The 21,039-nt window shown below is 35.3% G+C and overlaps 3 protein-coding genes across 4 annotated transcripts; 2 read left to right on the top strand and 1 right to left on the bottom strand.

Annotated features, from left to right (window-relative positions):
* The first annotated feature begins 920 nt into the window (after positions 1-920).
* On the top strand, positions 921-3,881 carry ttll2 (tubulin tyrosine ligase-like family, member 2). Its single transcript, XM_067418695.1, has 2 exons — positions 921-1,004; positions 1,983-3,881. Exon 2 carries the CDS (start codon positions 2,020-2,022, stop codon positions 3,781-3,783), a length of 1,764 nt encoding a protein of 587 aa, XP_067274796.1. The 5' UTR covers positions 921-1,004; positions 1,983-2,019; the 3' UTR covers positions 3,784-3,881.
* Positions 3,882-5,588: 1,707 nt separating this feature from the next.
* si:ch211-140l13.3 (uncharacterized) lies at positions 5,589-20,598 on the bottom strand. 2 transcript variants are annotated; one of them, XM_067418693.1, is made up of 18 exons: positions 20,287-20,598; positions 19,828-20,121; positions 17,630-17,726; positions 17,171-17,353; positions 14,208-14,337; positions 13,066-13,165; positions 12,057-12,994; positions 11,833-11,917; positions 11,258-11,458; positions 9,965-10,063; positions 9,577-9,630; positions 8,294-8,354; positions 8,127-8,191; positions 7,857-7,967; positions 7,647-7,784; positions 6,475-6,559; positions 5,947-6,067; positions 5,589-5,864 (listed from the first exon to the last, which is right to left on the bottom strand). In XM_067418693.1, exons 2-18 carry the CDS (start codon positions 20,098-20,100, stop codon positions 5,684-5,686), a joined length of 2,922 nt encoding a protein of 973 aa, XP_067274794.1. In that variant the 5' UTR covers positions 20,101-20,121; positions 20,287-20,598; the 3' UTR covers positions 5,589-5,683. The 2 variants fall into 2 exon arrangements, with proteins under 2 accessions (XP_067274794.1, XP_067274795.1); XM_067418694.1 differs by having other exon boundaries at positions 11,276-11,458.
* Positions 14,940-17,024, top strand: gpr31 (G protein-coupled receptor 31). Its single transcript, XM_067418692.1, has one exon. It carries the CDS (start codon positions 15,149-15,151, stop codon positions 16,145-16,147), a length of 999 nt encoding a protein of 332 aa, XP_067274793.1. The 5' UTR covers positions 14,940-15,148; the 3' UTR covers positions 16,148-17,024.
* Positions 20,599-21,039: the final 441 nt, after the last annotated feature.

The following is a 21,039-nucleotide window of genomic DNA, read 5'->3' as shown; positions in this document are numbered from 1 at the left end:
AAGATCATTCATCAAAATTTAAACAGAGCGGGGGGAAACTGTACATTATATAAAAACCGTAAATCTATTCTTTAAAAAAAAAAAAAAGTGTAACTCTTTATATGACATGCAGATTTATTGCTTTATTTTCTTTTCATTTTTAAAAATTATATTTGTTCATCATATTATTAGATTGTATGTAATTAATATCGCCTCTGTATCTCTATGTTCATTGTTAAAAAGATTGCAATATATATATATATATATATATATATATATATATATATATATATATATATATATATATATATATATAGCAATCTTTTTAACAATGAACATACAGAGGCAATATTAATTACATACAATATTATTAACATACAATTACATAATATATATATATATATATATATATATATATATATATATATATATATATATATATATATATATATATATATATATATATATATATATATATATATATATATATATATATACACACACACACACACACACACATACAAACATTGTTCATCATTTTACCTAAATTGTAATGCCATTAGGCCTACGTGGCATATAGGCCTACGACTTCACTTATAAAATATGTCAAATATGGTTGCCCTGCCCATTTTATTTCGGCCTACATGATAACATTTTAATCTTTTTGTATTGCCTACTACAGCAATACAATAGTACAAAATACACTAATATTTAAACATTTCCCAAGTAAGTGTAGCTAAACGATATTCAATTTAGACCTTCCCGAGATACCTTTCTTGGCGGATAAATAATATGCAATATGTTTTTTTCGTTTGGAAAATATGTTGATATCGCTGATTCACGCGTGGTGACGTCACCTGGTCTGACCGCGCAACATAACACTGTTGTCAGAAGCTCACATGGCGCGCTTTTATTCAAAGGTTTCCTAGCAACGAAAGATGACCAGAGCAGAGGACACAAAAGGAGCCACAACCTGTCTGACAGGAGCTCTGTAGAGGATCTCCCAGGCAGCAAAGCTCGGTCAGGTAAGATTTATATACTCTACAAACGGTGTAAACTAAAACTGCGGTAAATTATATGAATAGAGGTTAAAAAAGAAAAGAAAAAAGATGATGGCATTGCTTTGTTCATTTTGACACCGGGCAGAATAAAAAAAAAAAAAAAAAACGGTTTGTTTTTAGTTTGGGAGTAGGCTACTATGACTTTAACTGTAGGCTAACTTACGTGCACAATAACATTCAAGTTTTAATCAGTCGCATTTCTATTAAGTGTGTCACGTACTGTATTATCCTGACTACCATAAATACATTAAGCCTCCATCATAAAAATGACTATTACTCAGGAGCAGGCGCGCATACGCACGCGCGTTGTTTTTTCATGATTTATGGGGCATTGGCATTCCATAGATATGATTTTTATACTGTACAAACTGTATATTCTATCTATTTACTTTAACCCATCACAGAAAACTTAGACTTGTTTCTAGAATTTATAAATTTATAATCTAGAATTTATAGACTTGTTTCCTCATGGGGACCAAAAAATGTCTTATAAATCAAAATTATTTGATGAATATAAAGTTCAAAAGAACAGCATTTATCTGAAATAGAAAGCTTTTGTAACATTACACTACCTTTAAAAAGTTTGCAGACAGTAAGAATTTGAAGAAATTCATTTTTATCATCAAGGATGTATTAAATTGATCAAAAGTGACAGTAAAGACATTTATAATGTTACAAAAGGTACATATTTCTATTGGAATAATACTGAAAATTTAGCCTTGCCAACACAGGAATAATTAGCATTTTAAAACATATTTAAATTTTAAAATGGTTTTAAATTGTAAAAATATTTCACAATATAACTGTTTTTGCTGTATTTTGGATCAAATAAACACATACACACAGTATAATGCCCTGCATTTGTTAGAGTCACATAATAGGCTGTTTACATTACTGTTTCAAATTACTATCCAATTAATTGTGATTCCCACTTAATCCCAGAATTCAGAGAATTGTTGGAGGTACTGGGATCTTCTCTATGGCTGAAAAGGAATGTGGTTTTGCTCCCCTGGTGTTCCGACTGCATGGAGGAGCTCCACAGGCGGTACGTGAGGTGCTGCTGGAGCGTGGATGGGAGGAGTATGATGAAGAGGAGCAGGAGGAAGGAGACTGGAACCTCTACTGGAGATCCTCTGGCTTCCGAAACTCAGACTACAAAAACATCCTACCCTGGCAGAGACTAAACCACCATCCCAAAATTACCTGTATTACACGCAAGGACTATCTAGCACGTTATATGAGAAGAATGAGGAGTGCTTTCGGTGCAGCCCTGTATGACTTCAGTCCTGCTGCTTTCATATTGCCAAACGATTACACAAAGTTTTTAGCGGTGTATACTAAGAATCGCTGTACTGACGGAGGGAAGCCTTGCTACTGGATTTGTAAGCCAGTCGGCCTGTCGAGAGGAAGAGGTATATTTCTGTTTAAAGATATCAAGGATTTGGTCTACGACTCTTCTGTAATCATACAGAGATACATCAGCGACCCTCTTCTCATTTCAGGCTACAAGTTTGATCTGCGCATTTACGTTTGCGTAAAGAGCTTCTGTCCTCTTGTGATTTACATGCACCAGGAAGGCCTAGTACGTTTTGCCACAGAAAAGTACACCCTTGCTTCTTTAGACAACCTGTACTCTCACCTGACAAACACCAGCATCAATAAGTTCGGATTGTGTTACGCCAAGGACAAAGAGCGCGTTGGCCGAGGATGCAAGTGGACCATGAGCAAATTCCGCTGCTTTCTTCACAAACAAGATATAAACGAACATCTCCTTTGGCACAGGATCACCAATATCGTCACACTGTCTCTGCTCACAGCTGTTCCTTGCATTCCTTCCAGCCCCAACTGTCTGGAACTGTTGGGGTTTGACATCCTCATCGATGCCAGCTTCAAACCGTGGCTTCTCGAGGTCAACCACAGTCCGGCACTTTCATTAGACTGCCCTGCTGATGTAGCTGTCAAGAAAGGGCTGATCAATGATATAATCGACCTGATGAATTACAGGATGACTGATGGTTTCAGACAGAAGGGATACCTCCGAAAGAGATACTCGAGATCAGGTAGCCGGTATTTACAGCCAAAAATCCCTCAAGAGTTCTTGCTGCCCAAAACTTTGCATGCTAATCCATCAGGCAAGAGAAGCAGGAACCAGTCTATCTCAACCTCTTCAAGTTCTCAACACACTGTGTTGTGTTGTGTAAATGACTGCACTAGAAATAACACCAGGTATGCTTCTTGCCCTGTTCACCCAAATTCAAAACATTCAACGTCCAGAGGACATGAAAATGCTCCTTACATGTTGGAAGAAATGAAAGGTAAGGTGGAATCTGAATTCAAAATGCTTAACAGTACGAGTCAATCACACAAAAACACACCATCTTCCCTATGCAAATTACCTTCTCTTCAAATACATAAACTCATGTCCCCAACCGTCCCATGGAACCGCAGGACTCAGGACAGAGACGTCCCTCCTTGTCGTGTTGGAGATTTCATACTGACCTTTCCCTTTAGTGAGGCTACGTGGAAAGCCTCTCAGGACCAAGTGGATGTTAAGGCTGTTGTGAATGAGGTCCGTAAACTCACTAACAGACTTACATCTTCCTTTAACGGAAAAAATAGGACAAAGGCGGACAGCAGTCAGAGATGCATTCCTGTCAGGGACACATTTGAGTTTCTGCTTTGGGGGCCAAAAGATCCACCTCTTCTCAGCGAATGCTACTCCTCAGATTCAGAAACCAAGTAAAATTGTTTAAACAGGAATTATTATTTTTTTGTACAATTTGTAATCTAGAGGAGGGAATTGGGGAGAGCAAATATATCGTACTTGCACAAATAAATATTGCTTTTCACTAATTTAGTCAGATTTTTTTGTTGTTGCCTTGAACATCTTTGGCATGCTAGAAATTGTTACCCATGACAATTTAAAGATGCAGTATGTAGGACTGACAGCTAGTGGTTGAAATGAGTACTGTAGTCCAAATTCAAAATATTGTTTGCTCCGCCCCCTTCTCCTCCGACTTGACATGCAGGTTGCCAGTCTGAATACGCTCAACCAGAACGAGCGCAATTGACAAAGGAAAGCTATAGACTTAGACATTCTGGGCCCTATCATACATCAAGCATAATGCGAAATAAAGTGTTTTTTTGCTAGTTTCAGCTTGATGTCTTCATTATTTTCCCGTCCAGCTCCACGTTTATAAAATATAGCAAATGCACTCTCATCCATCTGTTGGCATGCTGATCTGAAAATGAGGTGTGTTCAGGGTCATTGTTGCCTCATATTTTGAGGCAGCTGAAAACGACTGGGCCATTGACCAACAAAAACCTGGTCTAAAGTCAACATTGTAGCATTTGTGTGTTATTTAAAGGGAGCGTTAGTAATATGCGTCCATCATAGGCAATGCACATACATTCTGCTTGTTACACACACAGGGAGACGCACACAAACATTTTTAAGTATTACAAATAAAAGGATTCCTCCCTGGAGAAGCATTCAGTCTTTCCGCATTTGCAAATTCCACCATGTAAATAGCGAATCCATCATGGCGCAAGCGAACCTGGCATTTAAAGGGAATGTAAGATAAGACTCTGATTGGTCTATTGCACGTTACGCCCCAAAAAACACTCATGAATCATTTAGAGACTATATACAACCCTTTTGGACCATGCGCCTGGCGTGCAGACCATTTTTTTCCATCATTAAACTAGCAAAAGTGGATTTGGACATGCCCTAAGTCCACTTGTGCGCTTCAGACCATGTGCTCAGATCATTAAAATAGTGCCTTGTAAGTTGCTTTATTGATTTATGGTGAGTTGATATCACATTTTAATATGCTTTAATTCATATAGAGATTTTTAAATAGGTGCTGAGGCTTTTTAGGTCAGGTAGAATTTGCGATCTCTGACCCAGTTTGTTCGCTGGCATCCATGGTAGCAATACGTTGTGTTTTTCTCCAACTGGCAGCCTGTGGTGTCGAAATACTATTGGATAAATTGGTGGCATGCCACTTCAAATTAAAGTAACTGGCTGTAGCATTGTTTTTCAGCAAACATATTTGCTATTTTTGGATATTTCTATGCTTTAGTACAGTCAAAAACTTACATACAGCACCTTTAACTCACTTTCTCTCATGCTTACCAAGGCTGCATTTAGTTGGTGCAAAAATACAGTAAAACACCAATATTATGAAATATTATTACATTTTCATATAACTGTTCTATTTACTTTTTTTTTTTTTTTAATAATTTGAAAAGTTGTGTATATTTTATGTATATAAATGCTACAACTAGACAATACAAAAACATTCAGACACAAAACACATCCTCAAATGTAAGGCTTATAAAAGATATTTATCTCAGCTCTCCCTTACTATTTTAGGAATGTTCCTGTACTGAAACCAGAGTGTTGCAATGTGGTACAATGTCATGAGGAGGTCAGAGGGTCACAAGTCTTCACCTGAATACAGTATCAGATGCGTTCATGCTGAGAGGAACTCTTAGCGACACAAGACTCCTGCTGACAGCACATGTAAAAATAGGCAAGCTTAGTTCATCCGATTGTCACTTACAGTTTATTGATGTTTAGTTTAAAGAGTTTAGATGATTCATATAAAAACAAAAAATAAATAAGATGAACATGTTCTTTAGAAGTTCACTTTTAGTTTATTGTTCTTAATGTGAACTTTCCCAGATGAGAACTTCGTCTCTTGCCTCCCATTCGTATAGACAGTTTTAACGGTTCCATCCGGGTACATCCTCCGCTTGTACTGTGAAGTATGGATCTCTCTCTGCCCATTCGTAAACTCCACCATCTTTTCACCATGTCTGTGAAAGCAGTGTGTATAAGGGATTAAATAAAAAAGAAGAAAATAAACAAATTAACAGGAAAGGCAGACATTAATCTTACTGTGATATCTTGACAATAGTTCCATCCGGAAATATGCTTTCCTCTCGACCATCAGAGTGGAGAATCTTGACAGTGCCATCCGGGAAGGATATTTCCTTTGTGCCATCAGGATGATGTTTTTCTAGGGAAATGTAGCATTTAAACAGACACTTCAAATTCACAGTAAAATTAAACAGAAATGTTTAAATACTTTTAGCTCAGAAACTAGTAAATTTTACAAAAAAACAACAACAAAAAAACAGACATTTCAAGACCCGAAAAAAGCTGATTGAACATTGAAACATTAAAAAGGGCTGACCAATGGCAACAGACACTGATAGGCTTAACACACTGATTGGATAAAAAACAAAAAAAACAGTGTCTGTTGCCATTGGTCAGAGTTTGTATGTGTAGTGTGAATAGAAAGACTGAAATAGTAATTTATTGTAAAATATACTTCTAAAGTATTTATTTACAACAACTTTGAAAAATCCTTTTTTTACAGTGTATGGCAACAAAAGAGCATCTTTTGCATGTTATTTTCCAAACCTCTTTGGTTGTTTGAAAACTGTACAACCTCTAAACCAGATGGATAGGTTGAGTGTGTTGTTTGAGCATCACAATAGTAGTACATCTAAACAGAAAGAGATTTAAAGCTGTTTAATAAATGGAAAAACCAAACAATCATTTGAAAAATGAACAAAACAAAAAAAGCACCTGATGTAGTGGATGTGAAGCCTGAACAAAAAGTTAAACTGCTTTCGTAATTTGCGGTGCTTTGGTAAAACAATTAAAACAAATATATACTAAAAGTAATACAAAAATACAAATGAAATTAAAACTATTTAATCAGCATTAAAGCTAATAGAAACCATACTAAAACTGGAAACCAAAATACATAATAAAATAAAGATAAAAACAAGTGAACTTTTGAAAACTGTAAAAAACCCTGATCTGAAGACTTATCTGGAAGATAAGTGCACGAACACAGACAAAAGGCGTGGTGAATTACGGGACACAAAAAACCAAACGCTTGAGCCTGTAGGGACATGTAAATGTTCTGGGGGATGATCAGAAAATGTTGAAATGTTGCAATACAGTAGCAGTAACTGTGGGAACAGACCTGACAAGACATCCGTATTCTCTCATACACATTGCATGATTTTGGGCTGTGCCAGATTAAAAATGATCAGCCGATTTCTGTGGTCATGGCTCCTAAACTTCAAAAGCTTTAAAAACGACAGTTGTCACGATCTTGCGACCAAAGATAGTCTGCAATAATTTTTTGACAGTGTCAGAAATTTAGCATGATCATCTCACGGTTTGCTGCTAGGCCTACGCTACTGACTAACAATAGAAATGCACCATGAGACGGTGTATTGAGCAACATGAGGTGACGCTAAAACTTACATTTTCAAGCTCCATTTAAAAAATTGCCATGCCCAGCAGTGGATCTTTTTCCCCTAGTCATGACCATGTCCATATTCTCCTCTTTCACTTCCTGCTCTTTTTTCCAGCTCACATAAAAACCATTATTGCGATTCATCTTGCTTTATTTGTTTACCACTTGGCTTAGGCTTGCGTCATAGCCTGTACGCGTCAATAGGTGACATCATCGTACAGTCTACATACATGTTGTACCCAAGTTAAAGATCCATGTGTGATTTGTAATGATCTTATAGAATTGCCTGTAGCAGGCATTAGGCACTCATGATACACACCACAGTCCCGTCAGCCAGCGTGCGTTTAACATCGCCATTGAAGAAGGTAACCGTGACCGACTTGTCGACACCGATCTCTTTCTTTGTTCCATTGCGGAATGTGATCACGCGACATCCGTTCAAAAAAAGACGTTCTACCTAAGAGAAAGTAGAACATTATGAAAAAGGACTGGAAGATGTGTGAAATTCAAATATCTAACTGCAAAACACCTTCTTTACCCTTCCATCTGGATAGTGAGTTTCTTCCCGTACTTTGTCTTCTCTGACCTGGGGTGCCATTTGTACATCATCGCAATCAGCATGATGATTAAACAAACTTCCCTGTGAGCAAAATTGTCTTTATGATACTATGATGCATTGTACATTTCATAATAGAAACTGGGTCACGATGAGTGATATGTCATTAATTCATGCTCTAATTCTGAGAGATGTTGACTGACTGCATCGGGTGAACTGTGTCTTTAAGAGAAAAGTAAATACCTTTCCGTCTTGTGCAATCATGTCATTATTTTGTGGACTGTCAGTGGAAAGTGCAGAATTCTTTCCTTTAAAAAAACACAAGATATAGCAAGTTGAACACAGTACATTTGATTCGTGATGACAGCTTGTATTTTAGTTCATAAGAGATGAAGCACAAGCGAACATACTCAAAGAGTCGGCTGTGCATTCTGCTATCCTATTAGCTTTGGTAAAAGAGCGTCCATTCACCTGTCCAATAAAGAACAAGAAATCACATGCTTTCAATATCAACACTACTCTAGATACCAGTATTTTTGTTCTGTTACCCATTAAAATATCAAGAAAAGGAAATTTATTTATTCATTTGCATAAATCTAAAGATCTAAAAATCATATGCTTTTTTGTAGCATAGGATCTGTATGCGTATGCATGCATTTCACAATAAAACGCTGATACAAATGACTGGTAAAGTAAATACTACAGAAAAAAACGAATGCAATTTCTACATGAAAATGTTAGTTCAGGCAAGAATAATAATAATAATATATAAAAAACTCTTATTAGTATACTCAATTCAAGCATGCAGATATTAAAGCGTAAACATCAACGATATATAATTAAGTAGAACCTACTCAACTTTTCTGATACTAGTGTTCCCATTATGCACTGGGGCTTAAATAATGAATACGGTTGATTTTAGGCTGTTTTCCAGCTGCATTTACACTGTTTTATCATGACTTTTGTTGTTAGATTTAGTAACTTGCATTTTGTGAGGTCTGGAGTTCATTTTCTACTCAAAACGACACATTCATACTCAAAAATGATCTCTCGAATGTCACCGTCATTGTGTATTGTGTACCAAGTATTGAAGCCTCTGTTTGGGCAGAGTCTGCGAAGCTTAGATTATGTAGATACACAATATCTATTGCATTATTTACTTAGATGTTTCAAAGTAAAGCATACACTTTAAAAGCATGATTTAATTTATTGTTATATTATTTGAGTAAGAAGTTAATTTTATTTAACTTAGTTGAGTAGATTTTTCTTAATTCTATATGTGAAATTAAATATAATTAATACTTACTTAATTTCTTTATGAATTTTAAGTTCAAAGCAAGTAGATTTTACTTGATAACATGTTAGTTTTAGCAGTAAAATTTACTTAAAATGTGTACATTTTTTTCAATGCATGCACAGTTATTTAATATATATATTACGTTAAATTTATGCTGCATTTATTCTCTGTGTGCCGTTCACAATGAATAACTCTTTGTGTTCATAAACTATGAACAAAGCAAACAATTAAAAAATAAAATCAGGATTTAACACTTACACTGTATGAAATGGAGATGTGTAGATGTCATTGCATAAGCATGAATTAATTATAAAGAGCCGAGTCAATTATCTGACACTGGGTCACCATGAATTATTTCTGAAGAGCTTAACGGGCACTTGAGAACATATTACACACCTCAACAGGTTTGTAGGAATTGAGTTTAGCTGGACTAGTTGTTTGCTTCCTTACCTAGCAAATTACAAAATATAAAACAAAAGGAAATATTTATCTTTATATATAAAATATATATATAAATATGTTATATATAAATATGTTTTATCTTTTATATCTTTATGTCTTTATATATATATATATATATATATATATATATATATATATATATATATATATATATATATATATATATATATATATATATATATATATATATATATATATATATATATATATATATAAAAGATTTATATATATACATATATACAAGGACATTTTAATAATTAATAATTAATATCAAGACCAGTTCTTGTTTGATAATGCACATGAATAATGTTAGCATACTAACATCGCTCTGTGGCGTCCTATGGCTGGTGGGTTTGTTAAAGGCTGGAGTTGCGCTCCTAACACGAGGGGTCTTCTGTGGTTCCTCTCGGGTTTTCTCAAACTGAAGCACAACATATGTTATATTCATTGAGGCATATATAAACAGATCATAACCTACAGAGAAGTATTGCCCTCCATGTTTAAATATTTAGGCATATGAGATAATGCATTTTAAATATCAAAATAGTTTTTTCAGAGTCTGTATGTTCACTGTTCAGTAACACTATTTCAACACTTAGACATTCTTCTAACTATAAATAACTTTGTATGTTGCTAGTATTGTCAACTAGCAGTCATTAGAGGATTAGATGTCTGCTTATCTGCAAACACGCTAATTGTAATTGTCCCCCAACAGACATTCTACTGACAAAAATAAATTTGCAACTACATATTCTACTAAACCTAAACCTAACCTAACCTGACAGTCTACTAATACACCAATGAGAGTTAGTTGACATATAGTTGTTAGTAAAATGTCCAAAGTGTCAAAACATAGTGTAACACATATATTCAAAAATATCATTTTCATTTTGCCCTGCGTTCCTAAACATTCTTAAAATAAGAAATATACTTTGAGAAAAGCACGAATAAGACAAAACAATGAGAGTATTTAAATTGTATTTTAATAAATAAAAATAAACAGTTCGAACAGAGAAGTTTAGAATTTCGGGAAATTCTGAACCTCTTTTAATGCAGCTAAATTTAACTTAAAACAAAACTGGTAGCACTTTATTTTACGGTCCTGTTCCCCATGTAAATATGTACTTATAGTAACTATAATAACTAGGTAATAACTAGGTACTAACCCTGAACCCATCTCTAAACATAACCTTAACCCATGTTACCTTATATTAAACAGAACTTTCTTAGTACAAACACTGTAAAATAAAGTGTAACGGCAAAACTAAATGGGCCAGTTTCACAGACAGGACTTACAGTAGACTAGGCCAGGATTAGGCCTTATAGTTAGAACATTTAAGAAGTTTGTATGTACCTCAGAAAACAAAACAAAAAACCCATTACTTTAGTGCATCTTGAGACAAAACAATGGATATGACATATCTAAAGATCTGCCAGTGCAAGTTGTTTTCAGTTAAAACAGCTCAAATATACATTTTAGTCTATGACTATAGGCTGAAACCGAGGGAATGTCTTATCTAATTTATGTGTTTGATGTGTTTATATTTTCTGTGATAAAAAATCTAAATATTTAACCAGGGGCTCATCATTGAATGCGGTTTGAATTTACTCTCACTGTGCTGTATGATCCAACCTGAGGAGCAGAGGAGCCAGCGCTCTGCTGTGATCTCTTGTTCACATTGAGCCTGCTGTGAAGCTCCTGGTTCTCTCGGGTGAGGGCTTCCACACGGTTCTGGAGGAGACTGTGGGCCTGTGACCAGTGAGACTCTCTCTCCATCAACCGCTGCTTCAGAGATGAGACCTGCTGTCTCAGATCCTACAGTAAATGCAAAGTGATTTAAACATGATATCAAGTGCTTTCTGGATACATACATAGACATTAAAACCGTACAAACAGTGCACTTTTAAAAATAAACGTTCTTGTTTTGCATCAGTGGTTTCACAAAAAACCTCCAACATCTATAAAACCTTAACACAGCATGAATTGTTCTTTATAGTGTAAAAAGATCTTTACAGAAAAAATGGTTCTTTTTAAATATTTACTAAAAGGTTATTTGGGGAACCCACCATGATGGTTCTATGAAACTTTTATTTTAATAGTGTGAAAGAAGTAAAGTGTTGATTCTTTACAAGGACAAAGAGACGTGCTGTGAAAAAGGAGAAAACTGGTCTAAAATGTCCTGTTTCTACCTGAGGTTCATTAAGTTCTTTCATAAGTCTGAACAAAGGTCCACAGCCATCTTCTCCATTGAAACCATGCTCTTCCATCTCCGACCTAGACAAATTCAGGATTAATCAGAGGATTAATCACAAATTCATGTTAATCAGAGATACAAACTTAGGTTTCAGGGATAGAATTTCTTGTCAAAATACCAAAACATTTAGTAAAAGTTTAAACTTTTTTTTAATAAAACCTGATTGAAGTATGTGGTGTATCTTGCTCCATGCCACATGTGCGGTCTTCTGCATTAACCTTGACTTTTGGAAATGTCTTTGTATGAGTTTCAGGAGCAGAAGGTGGTCTAAAATCACTTTTGGTCCCGCTTTCTTCTATTTTCGTGGAGCTGTGAGCCACAGACCCCTCTAAGCTCATGAGTTCTGAATCACTGCTGAAGCTTGAAGAACTAGATGTAGGAGTCGAAGTGCGATGTTCGTCATTGAATCGAGTCTCGCTCGGGCCATCACTAGCGTAGTCGCCGTCCGACAAATCCAGACTCTGAACTTTGTGCCTCGAAAGATAATGAGGAAACACACTCTGAGGCTGAGAGCTGGGGCCATCCTCGCTGCTAGCACTGTCGTTAGATTCACTAAGAGCCAGTGACTCCATCACCTCGTCGGTTAAATTAACTTCTTTAGACGTCTCTTTGGTATGTCCACTTTGACGGTAGTTTTTGGTTAGACAGTTTCTCTCATAGACTTTGACAATGTGGTCATTCATTTTTTTAAAGCCAACACTCCTGCGTTCTGCCAGAGCAGCTCCACTTGACTTACTTCCATTGGTTTTACCATAATTTCTCACGACTGCATTGTTAGCAATATTATCAGTCAAAGTTTTCACTTTCCCTTTGTTGTTTGATGAAAAAGAATTCTCTTGTAGAGCAATGGTCCTCTTTAGAGAGTCTTTTTGATCACTGAGGTTTCCTTCGCTCTTCAGCGCAGGACTGCTTCTATTTGGCATCTCTTCACTGGGTCGCAACGACTGCTGACTGAGCTTCATGTTCATCATTTGAGGACTTATAGAGCCCGTCCTCTTTAGACTTTGTGAGCAGTCCTTACCCTTTGAAATTCTAGATGTTCCTTCTCCTTTACGAAGGAAATTTCTCTTCTCTGCTCCTCTGATTTGTGCAATAGCCTGTATAACAGAGAGGATAATGCTTAGAACACAGAAGAGAAGAAGAGTTCATTTTTAAAGGGCGCTCATACCTGAATCTCATATTGGAGAACAGCCTGGTCTGTTTTTAGATGTTCTTCAACAAACTCTTCAAATGTTTTTTGCTCTTCTCTCAATCCTGGTCGAATAGGCCTGTGTTTAAATGATATTGCTTTTCAAGTTGTACAGCTCGCATACTATAAATATTGCAAATTTCTTCTATTAAAATACTGTTCAAAAGGTGTTCTTTAAAAAAAAACATGTTTTTGAAAGTAGTCCCTTATGTATGGAAGCTTATTTCCACCACAGAATGAAAAAACAAAAAAAGGCAATTGCGACTTTTTAATCTCACAACTCAGAGTTTTGTTTAATTTTTTTTTTTTTTTAACATGTGGCAAAGAGTTGTGAGATGAAAAGTCGCAATGGCCTTTTTTGTTTTTATCTTAGAATTGCATTATATAAAGTCGCAACTGCAAGAAAAAAAAGTCAGAATTGTAAGCTGAAAATCATTTTTTTGTTGTATTATTTGGCGGAAACAATTCCATACATAAGAGACTTGTTTTAAAAGCAACTATTTATATACACTGTAAAAAATTTTTTTGTTTTTTGTTGGTTTAACTTAAAAAAGTTAAAACCTGGTTGCCTTAAAATTTTGAGTTTATTGAAATAAAAAATTTGAGTTGATACTTTGTTTAATAAATAGAAACTCTAAATATTATTGTATCTGAACCACATAATTTGATAAATCATGAAAATAGCACTATTTGGCATGTTTCCCTGCGTCATCAGAAATAAAACACACAATTACCCAATATGCTTACAGAATCTTTTGATATTATTTTAATAATAAAGGTTGTCGAATCTAAACAATGTTCATTGTATTAACTCAAAATGTTAATTTCAATGAACTCAAAATTTTAAGGCATCCAGGTAACTTTTTTTCGAAATATTTTTTTACATTGTAGCAAATCAGACTTTCCCCTCTCAGAAATGCGAGTTTATATCTGTTTATATAAATTCTGACTTTATATCTTATAATTCTGACTTTATATCTCGCAATTCTGACTTTATAACTCGCAATCACAACTTTCTATCACGCAATTCTGATTTTTTTTAATTAGAAATGTCACATCCAGTCAGAAATTAGATTGAAAACTAAATGTTTTATTGACATATTTTGTGCATCATCTAATACCTTTCCTCTGGGTTTGGTGGGAGACCTTGCCTTAATCCGAAAGGGCTAAGAGGACAGTCTTCTTGTGCAGATTCTAAAGATTCTTCTTTAATAGGAGACAAGCATCTGAGCTCTGCTGATGCTGCAACATCTGCAATGCAAATTGAGATATCATTTATTTCATATTATGACTGAACTTATTACAATTGATTTGTGTCAGGTAACCTGAACTTCAATAAACAAATGTAATGCCATTCATCTTTCCAAAATAATGCAAGATATAAAGTCTTATAGAAATGATTGTGTGCAGTGTTAGAAAAAGTGAACAAAAATGAGCTAGCTCTGCATATGAGGTGTGGCAAATCTTTAAAACAGGTCCTGTCCTTTTGCTATAAAAGCCAATACTTGCCCCTCAGCTATTTTTATTTCACATATCTGTTCAAGCTTGTCTGGACAAGCCACTAAATAGTCCTAATGTACAAGCATAAGCATTTACAAGATCAATAGGCATCACATTTTTGTGTGTACATTTGTTATAACATGTATGGTAAATTTAACACGCCCACTATTGTCCTCCTTAAATATGCTCAGTTCTTAGATATGATCTTTGTGAATAGATTTGACTGTCTTTAGCGGACTACTTTTTTTAACTGTTCATTTGCTTTGTCCATTGTGTCGACCTTCCTGACACTTGATCTCTATCGATGCACCACTGAGTGCTCAATAAAAGATTTGAACTTCCGTTGTCATTGAAAAAGACACAAAAAAGAGCTGTCATCAAAGCAGTTCGTGACATCAGGCATTTAGCTTCTCAACAGGTCGAGACTTGAACGCTCAGGCAGAGGAAGTGCTTAGCCTTCAATAGGAGCAGCTTTAAAAGACTCTGCTTTGGGAGAACAGACATCCAAAGGTGAGGCATCTACACACATTAGGAAGCGCTTCGGAGCAGGGATCTGTAAAATATGGACCCTTCAAACGACACAGAAGACATTAGCTGTCAGGATAACATCAACGAAAACAGAGCGCTGTATATTTTCTACTCGTCTGTGGTAGCTGTGGAGTTTATCTTGGGTCTCCTGCTGAACATTTCAGTTATTCATCTCTTCATCTTCAAGCTCATGTTCTGGAAATCAAAAGCCATTGACATTTTCCTGTTCAACCTGGTCCTGGCTGACATTTTGTTGCTGATTGGTTTGCCCGTAAAGGCGTATAACTTTCAGCAATGCAGTGAAAACAAGGTGGTGTGCAAAGTCCAGCTCTTTCTGCAGTTTCTCAACCGAGGAGCCAGCATCGCCTTCCTGACGGTCATCTCCATTTATCGATATTTTAGCGTAGTTCATCCCGGGAAGAGGAAAGTCCTCAGGATTTTGAACCAATCGCCTCAGATTTCTATATTTATCTGGGTGCTGCTGACCATTTTGACTATTCCCGCCATGCTGCAAAGTTTTATCAGTTGCAACAGCAATGAAAATGATAAACTTGAAAATGATCCAAATGAAAATGTTCAAAATGGAAACGATAACCAGCCAAACTTAACTAACATTATACTGAGGGAAATTGTGTTTTTTACCCAGATTTTGATCCCCTTTTTTGTTCTTGTGTACTGCTCAATACGGATTACAAAACGACTCAAACAGAAGTCGGTGGGCGACAAGAATAAGCTCCGGAAAGCGATGTTCCTCGTCACTTCAGTGGTCCTCGTCTTTGCGGTCTGCTTCTTGCCGTATGCCGTTACACGAGCGGTGCAGCTAAAGAGTGGCCATAAGTTGAAAGAGGAAAAAGATACAGTCGCTAAAGTGTACGATGGGTTTATCTGTCTCTCTTATCTGAACTGTCTGCTGGATCCAATCCTGTACTGCCTGAGCAGCAGCAAATTTAAGAAATTATACATGTCAAATTATCTCCCCTTTCTGCTGGAGAAGGAACAACCGGAAAGTTCAGATGACACTGCAGACGAATGAACTAAGAATGCCAGCTGAAAAAAAGAAGATTCTTTGAAAAGACTGTTGAGGCAATTTCCGTGAACTATTTGCAATTGCATTGTGTTTAATATATTTTGAATAGTCGAGGAATAGTATATCCAAAACTTTTTCTTCTTTTGAAAAAAAAAAAGTCAAAGTCTGGATTTTAGTTTTAAGGTTTTTACGAATGTATATTGCAAATGTGTATAGCTAATGCACTGTGACCATTTTAAATTCACTAGCTCATTAAAAAAAAAAAAAATGTGACAAGTGAATTTTAAACGCACTAATAGTGTATTCTCATTATGCATTCAGCTTATGACCTCATATTATTTTACTATTCATCAATAAATAACGAGGTTATTTTGAATGCATGATAATGACAAAACAATCTGTCATATGCCATTTAAAATAGTTTTAAATTAAGTACAATGTAAAAAACATTATATGATCAATAAGTTATGGCAACATATGTTTTTACATTGTTTTAACTTATCAAAATAAGTTAAGCAATTTTCAACTTTTTTATAAGTTATACAAGATTCAAATCACTTTTAAGTCAGTTTAATGTAATTTGAGTTGAAATGACTTCAACATCCAAGTTTGATTGTATTTAATGTAAGGCAATAATTTTTTTCCTTCAGTGTAGCATCAGTCACACTGAAGCATAGTTCAATTTTTTAACAGCTTAATCTCATGTTTATCTTACGTGTCTTGCACATATTGGACATTCTGTTGTGAGTGATTTGTAAATGTGACTCATGATCTGCAGTCACAGACAGTTGTCTGGTTTCTCTTTTCCTGAAAAGTTATGATTCAAGAGACTTCTCTGTCCGGCACAGAGGAGGAACAAATGTTCAAGATTTGATGTTTACTATTTTTTTTGTTGTTGTTGTTTTTTGCATGTATTATTATTGTTTTGATTATTGATAGTAGTATCTCAAACTGAAGTGTATTACAACACTCTTGTAAATATAGATTTTTTAAAAAGACCATAAAGATAAAGGACTTCTTGATTCCTACCATTGCTGTTATTAGTAGCCAGATCCTCTGACTCATTCTCAACCAGGCCAGAATATGAGGGTTTGGTTGAGCTTTCCTTGAAGGCATCTGAATTCTCAGTAGGTTTGAGGAGATCAGTTTCTGAAGTGCTCAGAGGTGTCTGGGCTTGCCAGTGCGCTAAGAATGTGGGAGATAAAATCAGTCCTGAAAGAGAAGAGAAACTTTTGTAATGAAGAAAAACTTAACAGCTATAGAGTTTAGTGGTGGCTTGGTGGTTAAAGCTGAACAATAAAGGTTGTGATGCAAATTAAAACAGATTAAAATACATTTGCATATCTTCCTGTAAGTATCATTTGAAAACTGCATTTCAGAAATGAATGAAGATACTTTCACAAAGATATGTTTTTTTCTCAATAAACTGATAACCACCATAAACAACTTAAATCTTTGTTATATTCATGAGGGTTTGTGCAGTCATACCTGGACTGATGAGAGAGAACAGTGTGTTCTGTTCCTGTAAAACCCTCTGCAACTGCTTCACCTGACGCTGAAGGAGAAGCTCATTTTGGCCTGGATTCTGTTCAGCCAGAGAAATACAAATCCAAAATCAATTCCACATTTCTTATTATATATATATATATATATATATATATATATATATATATATATATATATATATATATATATATATATATATATATATATATATATATATATATATATATATATATATATATATATATATATAATATATAATAAGTATTAAATGTTGTTGGAGAAGTAGGCCTATATGCACTTTCAGTTTTTATTAATTATTTAATTACAGGATTTATTGATTTATGAATGCATATTACTATTTTTTATTTATAGCAAACCACAAACATCCAACCATCCAATACATTTCCCATGGAGAAAATGAAGTCCCTCCCTACATTTTTGATTGTTTGAGAAGCCGTTTCACTGAGATATTAAATGATCAGGCATAACATTATGACCTAATATTGTGTTGGTCCCACTTTTGCTGTCAAAACAGCCCTGACCCATCGAGGCATGGACTCCACTCGACCCCTGAAGGTGTTCTGTGGTATGTGGATCTTTTAAGTCCTGTAAGTTACGAGGTGGGGGCAAATCCCACAGATTCTCGATTGGATTGTGATCTGGGGAATTAGGATTTGTTGTGCTCCTTAAACCATTCCTGAACCATTTGAGCAATTTGAGCTATACAGTCTGTTTGATCAGACCAAACAGCCCAGCCTTCTCTCTCCACGTGCATCAATGAGCCTTGGCCAGCCATGGCCCTGTCTCCGGTTCTCCACTGTTCCTTCCTTGGAGCACTTTTGATAGATACTGACCACTACCGGGAACACCCCACAAGAGCTGCAGTTTTGGAGATACTCTGACCCAGTCGTCTAGCCATCAAAATTTGGCCCTTGTCAAACTCACTCAAATCCTTATGATCGCCCATTTTTCCCTTTTTATAACACACCAACTTAGAGGACAAAATATTCACTTGTTGCCTAATTTATCCCACCTACTAACAGGTGATGTGATGAAGATATAATTAGTGGAGTTCACTCCTCCTCTCAGTGGTCATAATGTTATGCCTGATCTGTGTATGTCAATAGATATAATAATATAATAGTGATATAAGGTTTGTAGTAAACATAACTTGACAATACTTTGACGTTTAGCTCTACAACACAAATTATAGTTTTGCACTAACTGCTGTTATGGTTATTTAATAAAAGCATTTTGTGTGCAGTTTAACAAAAACGTAGTTATCATCAAGTTATGTATCATCAAAGTATGTTTATTACAGACCTTATTTCACTTATAAATTGTAAAACCTTAGGAAAATCACAAGGGCGGCAGTGGTGAAATAGTCGTTCAGGATTTAATGTCATCCCTGACCATATAGTGAAGAACAGACTATCGCTACTTCTGTTTCATGCTGACTTTAATCTAATCCTTTTAATGTCAACAGAAAAAATATTTACATATTTGTAAAAAAAGAAGATGTATTTAAAATGTAACCACATACTTTACGCTTACATTTCACAGTGTTTTGACCAAATTCACAAAAAATTAAAAATAAATTCCTATGATTTTCTTTTCATAAAAATAATGTCTGTCTATAATTGGCACAAAAAATTGTTAACACTTTATTTTCGAGGATCCACTTCAGACATTCTACTGATTATAAGTAACTTTACAACCTTTACAAACTTTACAAAATAAAATTCTCAAAGGTTTGTTTGTAGAGAACATGTCATCACAGTGTTTTACAGAGTGAAAGTCATTGTGTTGCTCTGCCCTGATGAAGACCAATTTGGGTCGAAACATGTTGGCTCTTGTATTTTAAAATGATTTAAGCCATACCAAATAAAGGCTTTTTAATTATTTCCTCATCCTTCACTTAACTGAGTGCCTTGGACCTGCCTTTTTTGCCGAAAGTCAGGACCGTTTAATATCAGAACATCTTTTCTCCGATTGATTTCTGTAACAATGCCATCTAAAGGTAGTATTAAGACAATAGATTTCTATGTAAACGTGGCTTCATCTCACACACCAGCAAATTCCAACCTGAACATTATTTACTGAGATTCTAAAGGCCACATTCAGCATTCATAATGTCTAAAAACTCATTAACAAAAATGTAAATACCAAAAGAGACTAACCTCTTGGGGGGATCTTTGAGACATTATATACTGGGCAGGTTGGCAGGAGTCTCTGCCCGTTTCAGATATCCGCTGTTCCTCAAACGTCTCCTGACTCACTGACTTAGATAGAAAACTGGGGTCAGATTCACTCATTGAAGACAGCTGGCAGCTCGACTGGTTTTCTTCATGATGCTGGACAACAGAGCCGACAGATTGAGTCCTCAAACGGTCTGTCTTTGGACTCGAGCTTGCTTCTACCACAGTTCGGTTTTGGGGTATTTCTGCAGACATTGCCCTCAAGTTTGACTAGAACTTTGGGGGGAAATGATTGTTGTTATGAAATATCATTATAGGACAAACAAATCAAGCAAACAAGTCTTAATGTCATGCCTTCAACAACTTAATACAACTAAACACAAAACTGAAACAAATAATGCAACTTCTGTGTAACTTAACATCAACAAAACTACAACTTACCTTGATCAATTCTTCAATCTGATTAAAGTAAGCAATAAGCATAGACAGCCATGCACAGCCGACAGCTGACAGTTTCAACTGTAGTACAGTAGTTATAGTAACTGTAAACAGTGGATGTTGATACCAGATTAAAATGACAAACCCTGAATGCTTAGCTCTGCTGAATGGAGGAAACCAGCTAAAATTATTTGTTTTAAAAATAGCGTATTTTTTTAGAAACTGCATTTTTTATTTTATTGCACTATTTTTGCCTTCTTGGCTTATTTTGCCGTCATTCCCTCTATTTCCCCTTCAGCTCAAATCTTGATTGCATGATTTATTTTCTCATGGTTGCTTGGCTCAATGTTCACAATTGCAAAATTAGGCTGTTCTGTTTGTATATTGAGTAGGATGGCTCCTAGTCTCTCAGTTGATCATTAACCTGTTGATTTGTGACACTGATGAGAATATTCTTTTAAGGAGGATTGTGTCATTATTTTAAGACTGTATTAAAATATTGACATTAAATACATTATTAACTTTGATGGGTCTTAATTTTTTTTTTTTTACAGTTTCTTTAATTCGTTTTTTTTTATATTCAATGACTTTATCCGCCTATCCGTTCTTCACTGCTTTATTTTTTCAATGTAGTTTTAGTACCAAACCATCCTAATGTGAAACAAAACCAAAAAAAAAAGTCCAGCTCTGATAAATCATGTGATCAGAAACAGTAATGGTGGGCTCATACACACTGATCAACAAACACTATTTGAC

This window comes from Pseudorasbora parva, chromosome 15 (assembly GCF_024679245.1).
Source record: "Pseudorasbora parva isolate DD20220531a chromosome 15, ASM2467924v1, whole genome shotgun sequence".
NCBI lineage: Eukaryota > Metazoa > Chordata > Actinopteri > Cypriniformes > Gobionidae > Pseudorasbora > Pseudorasbora parva.
The sequence above is the reverse complement of the archived record's forward strand: the minus strand, read 5'-3'. Positions and strand labels throughout refer to the sequence as shown.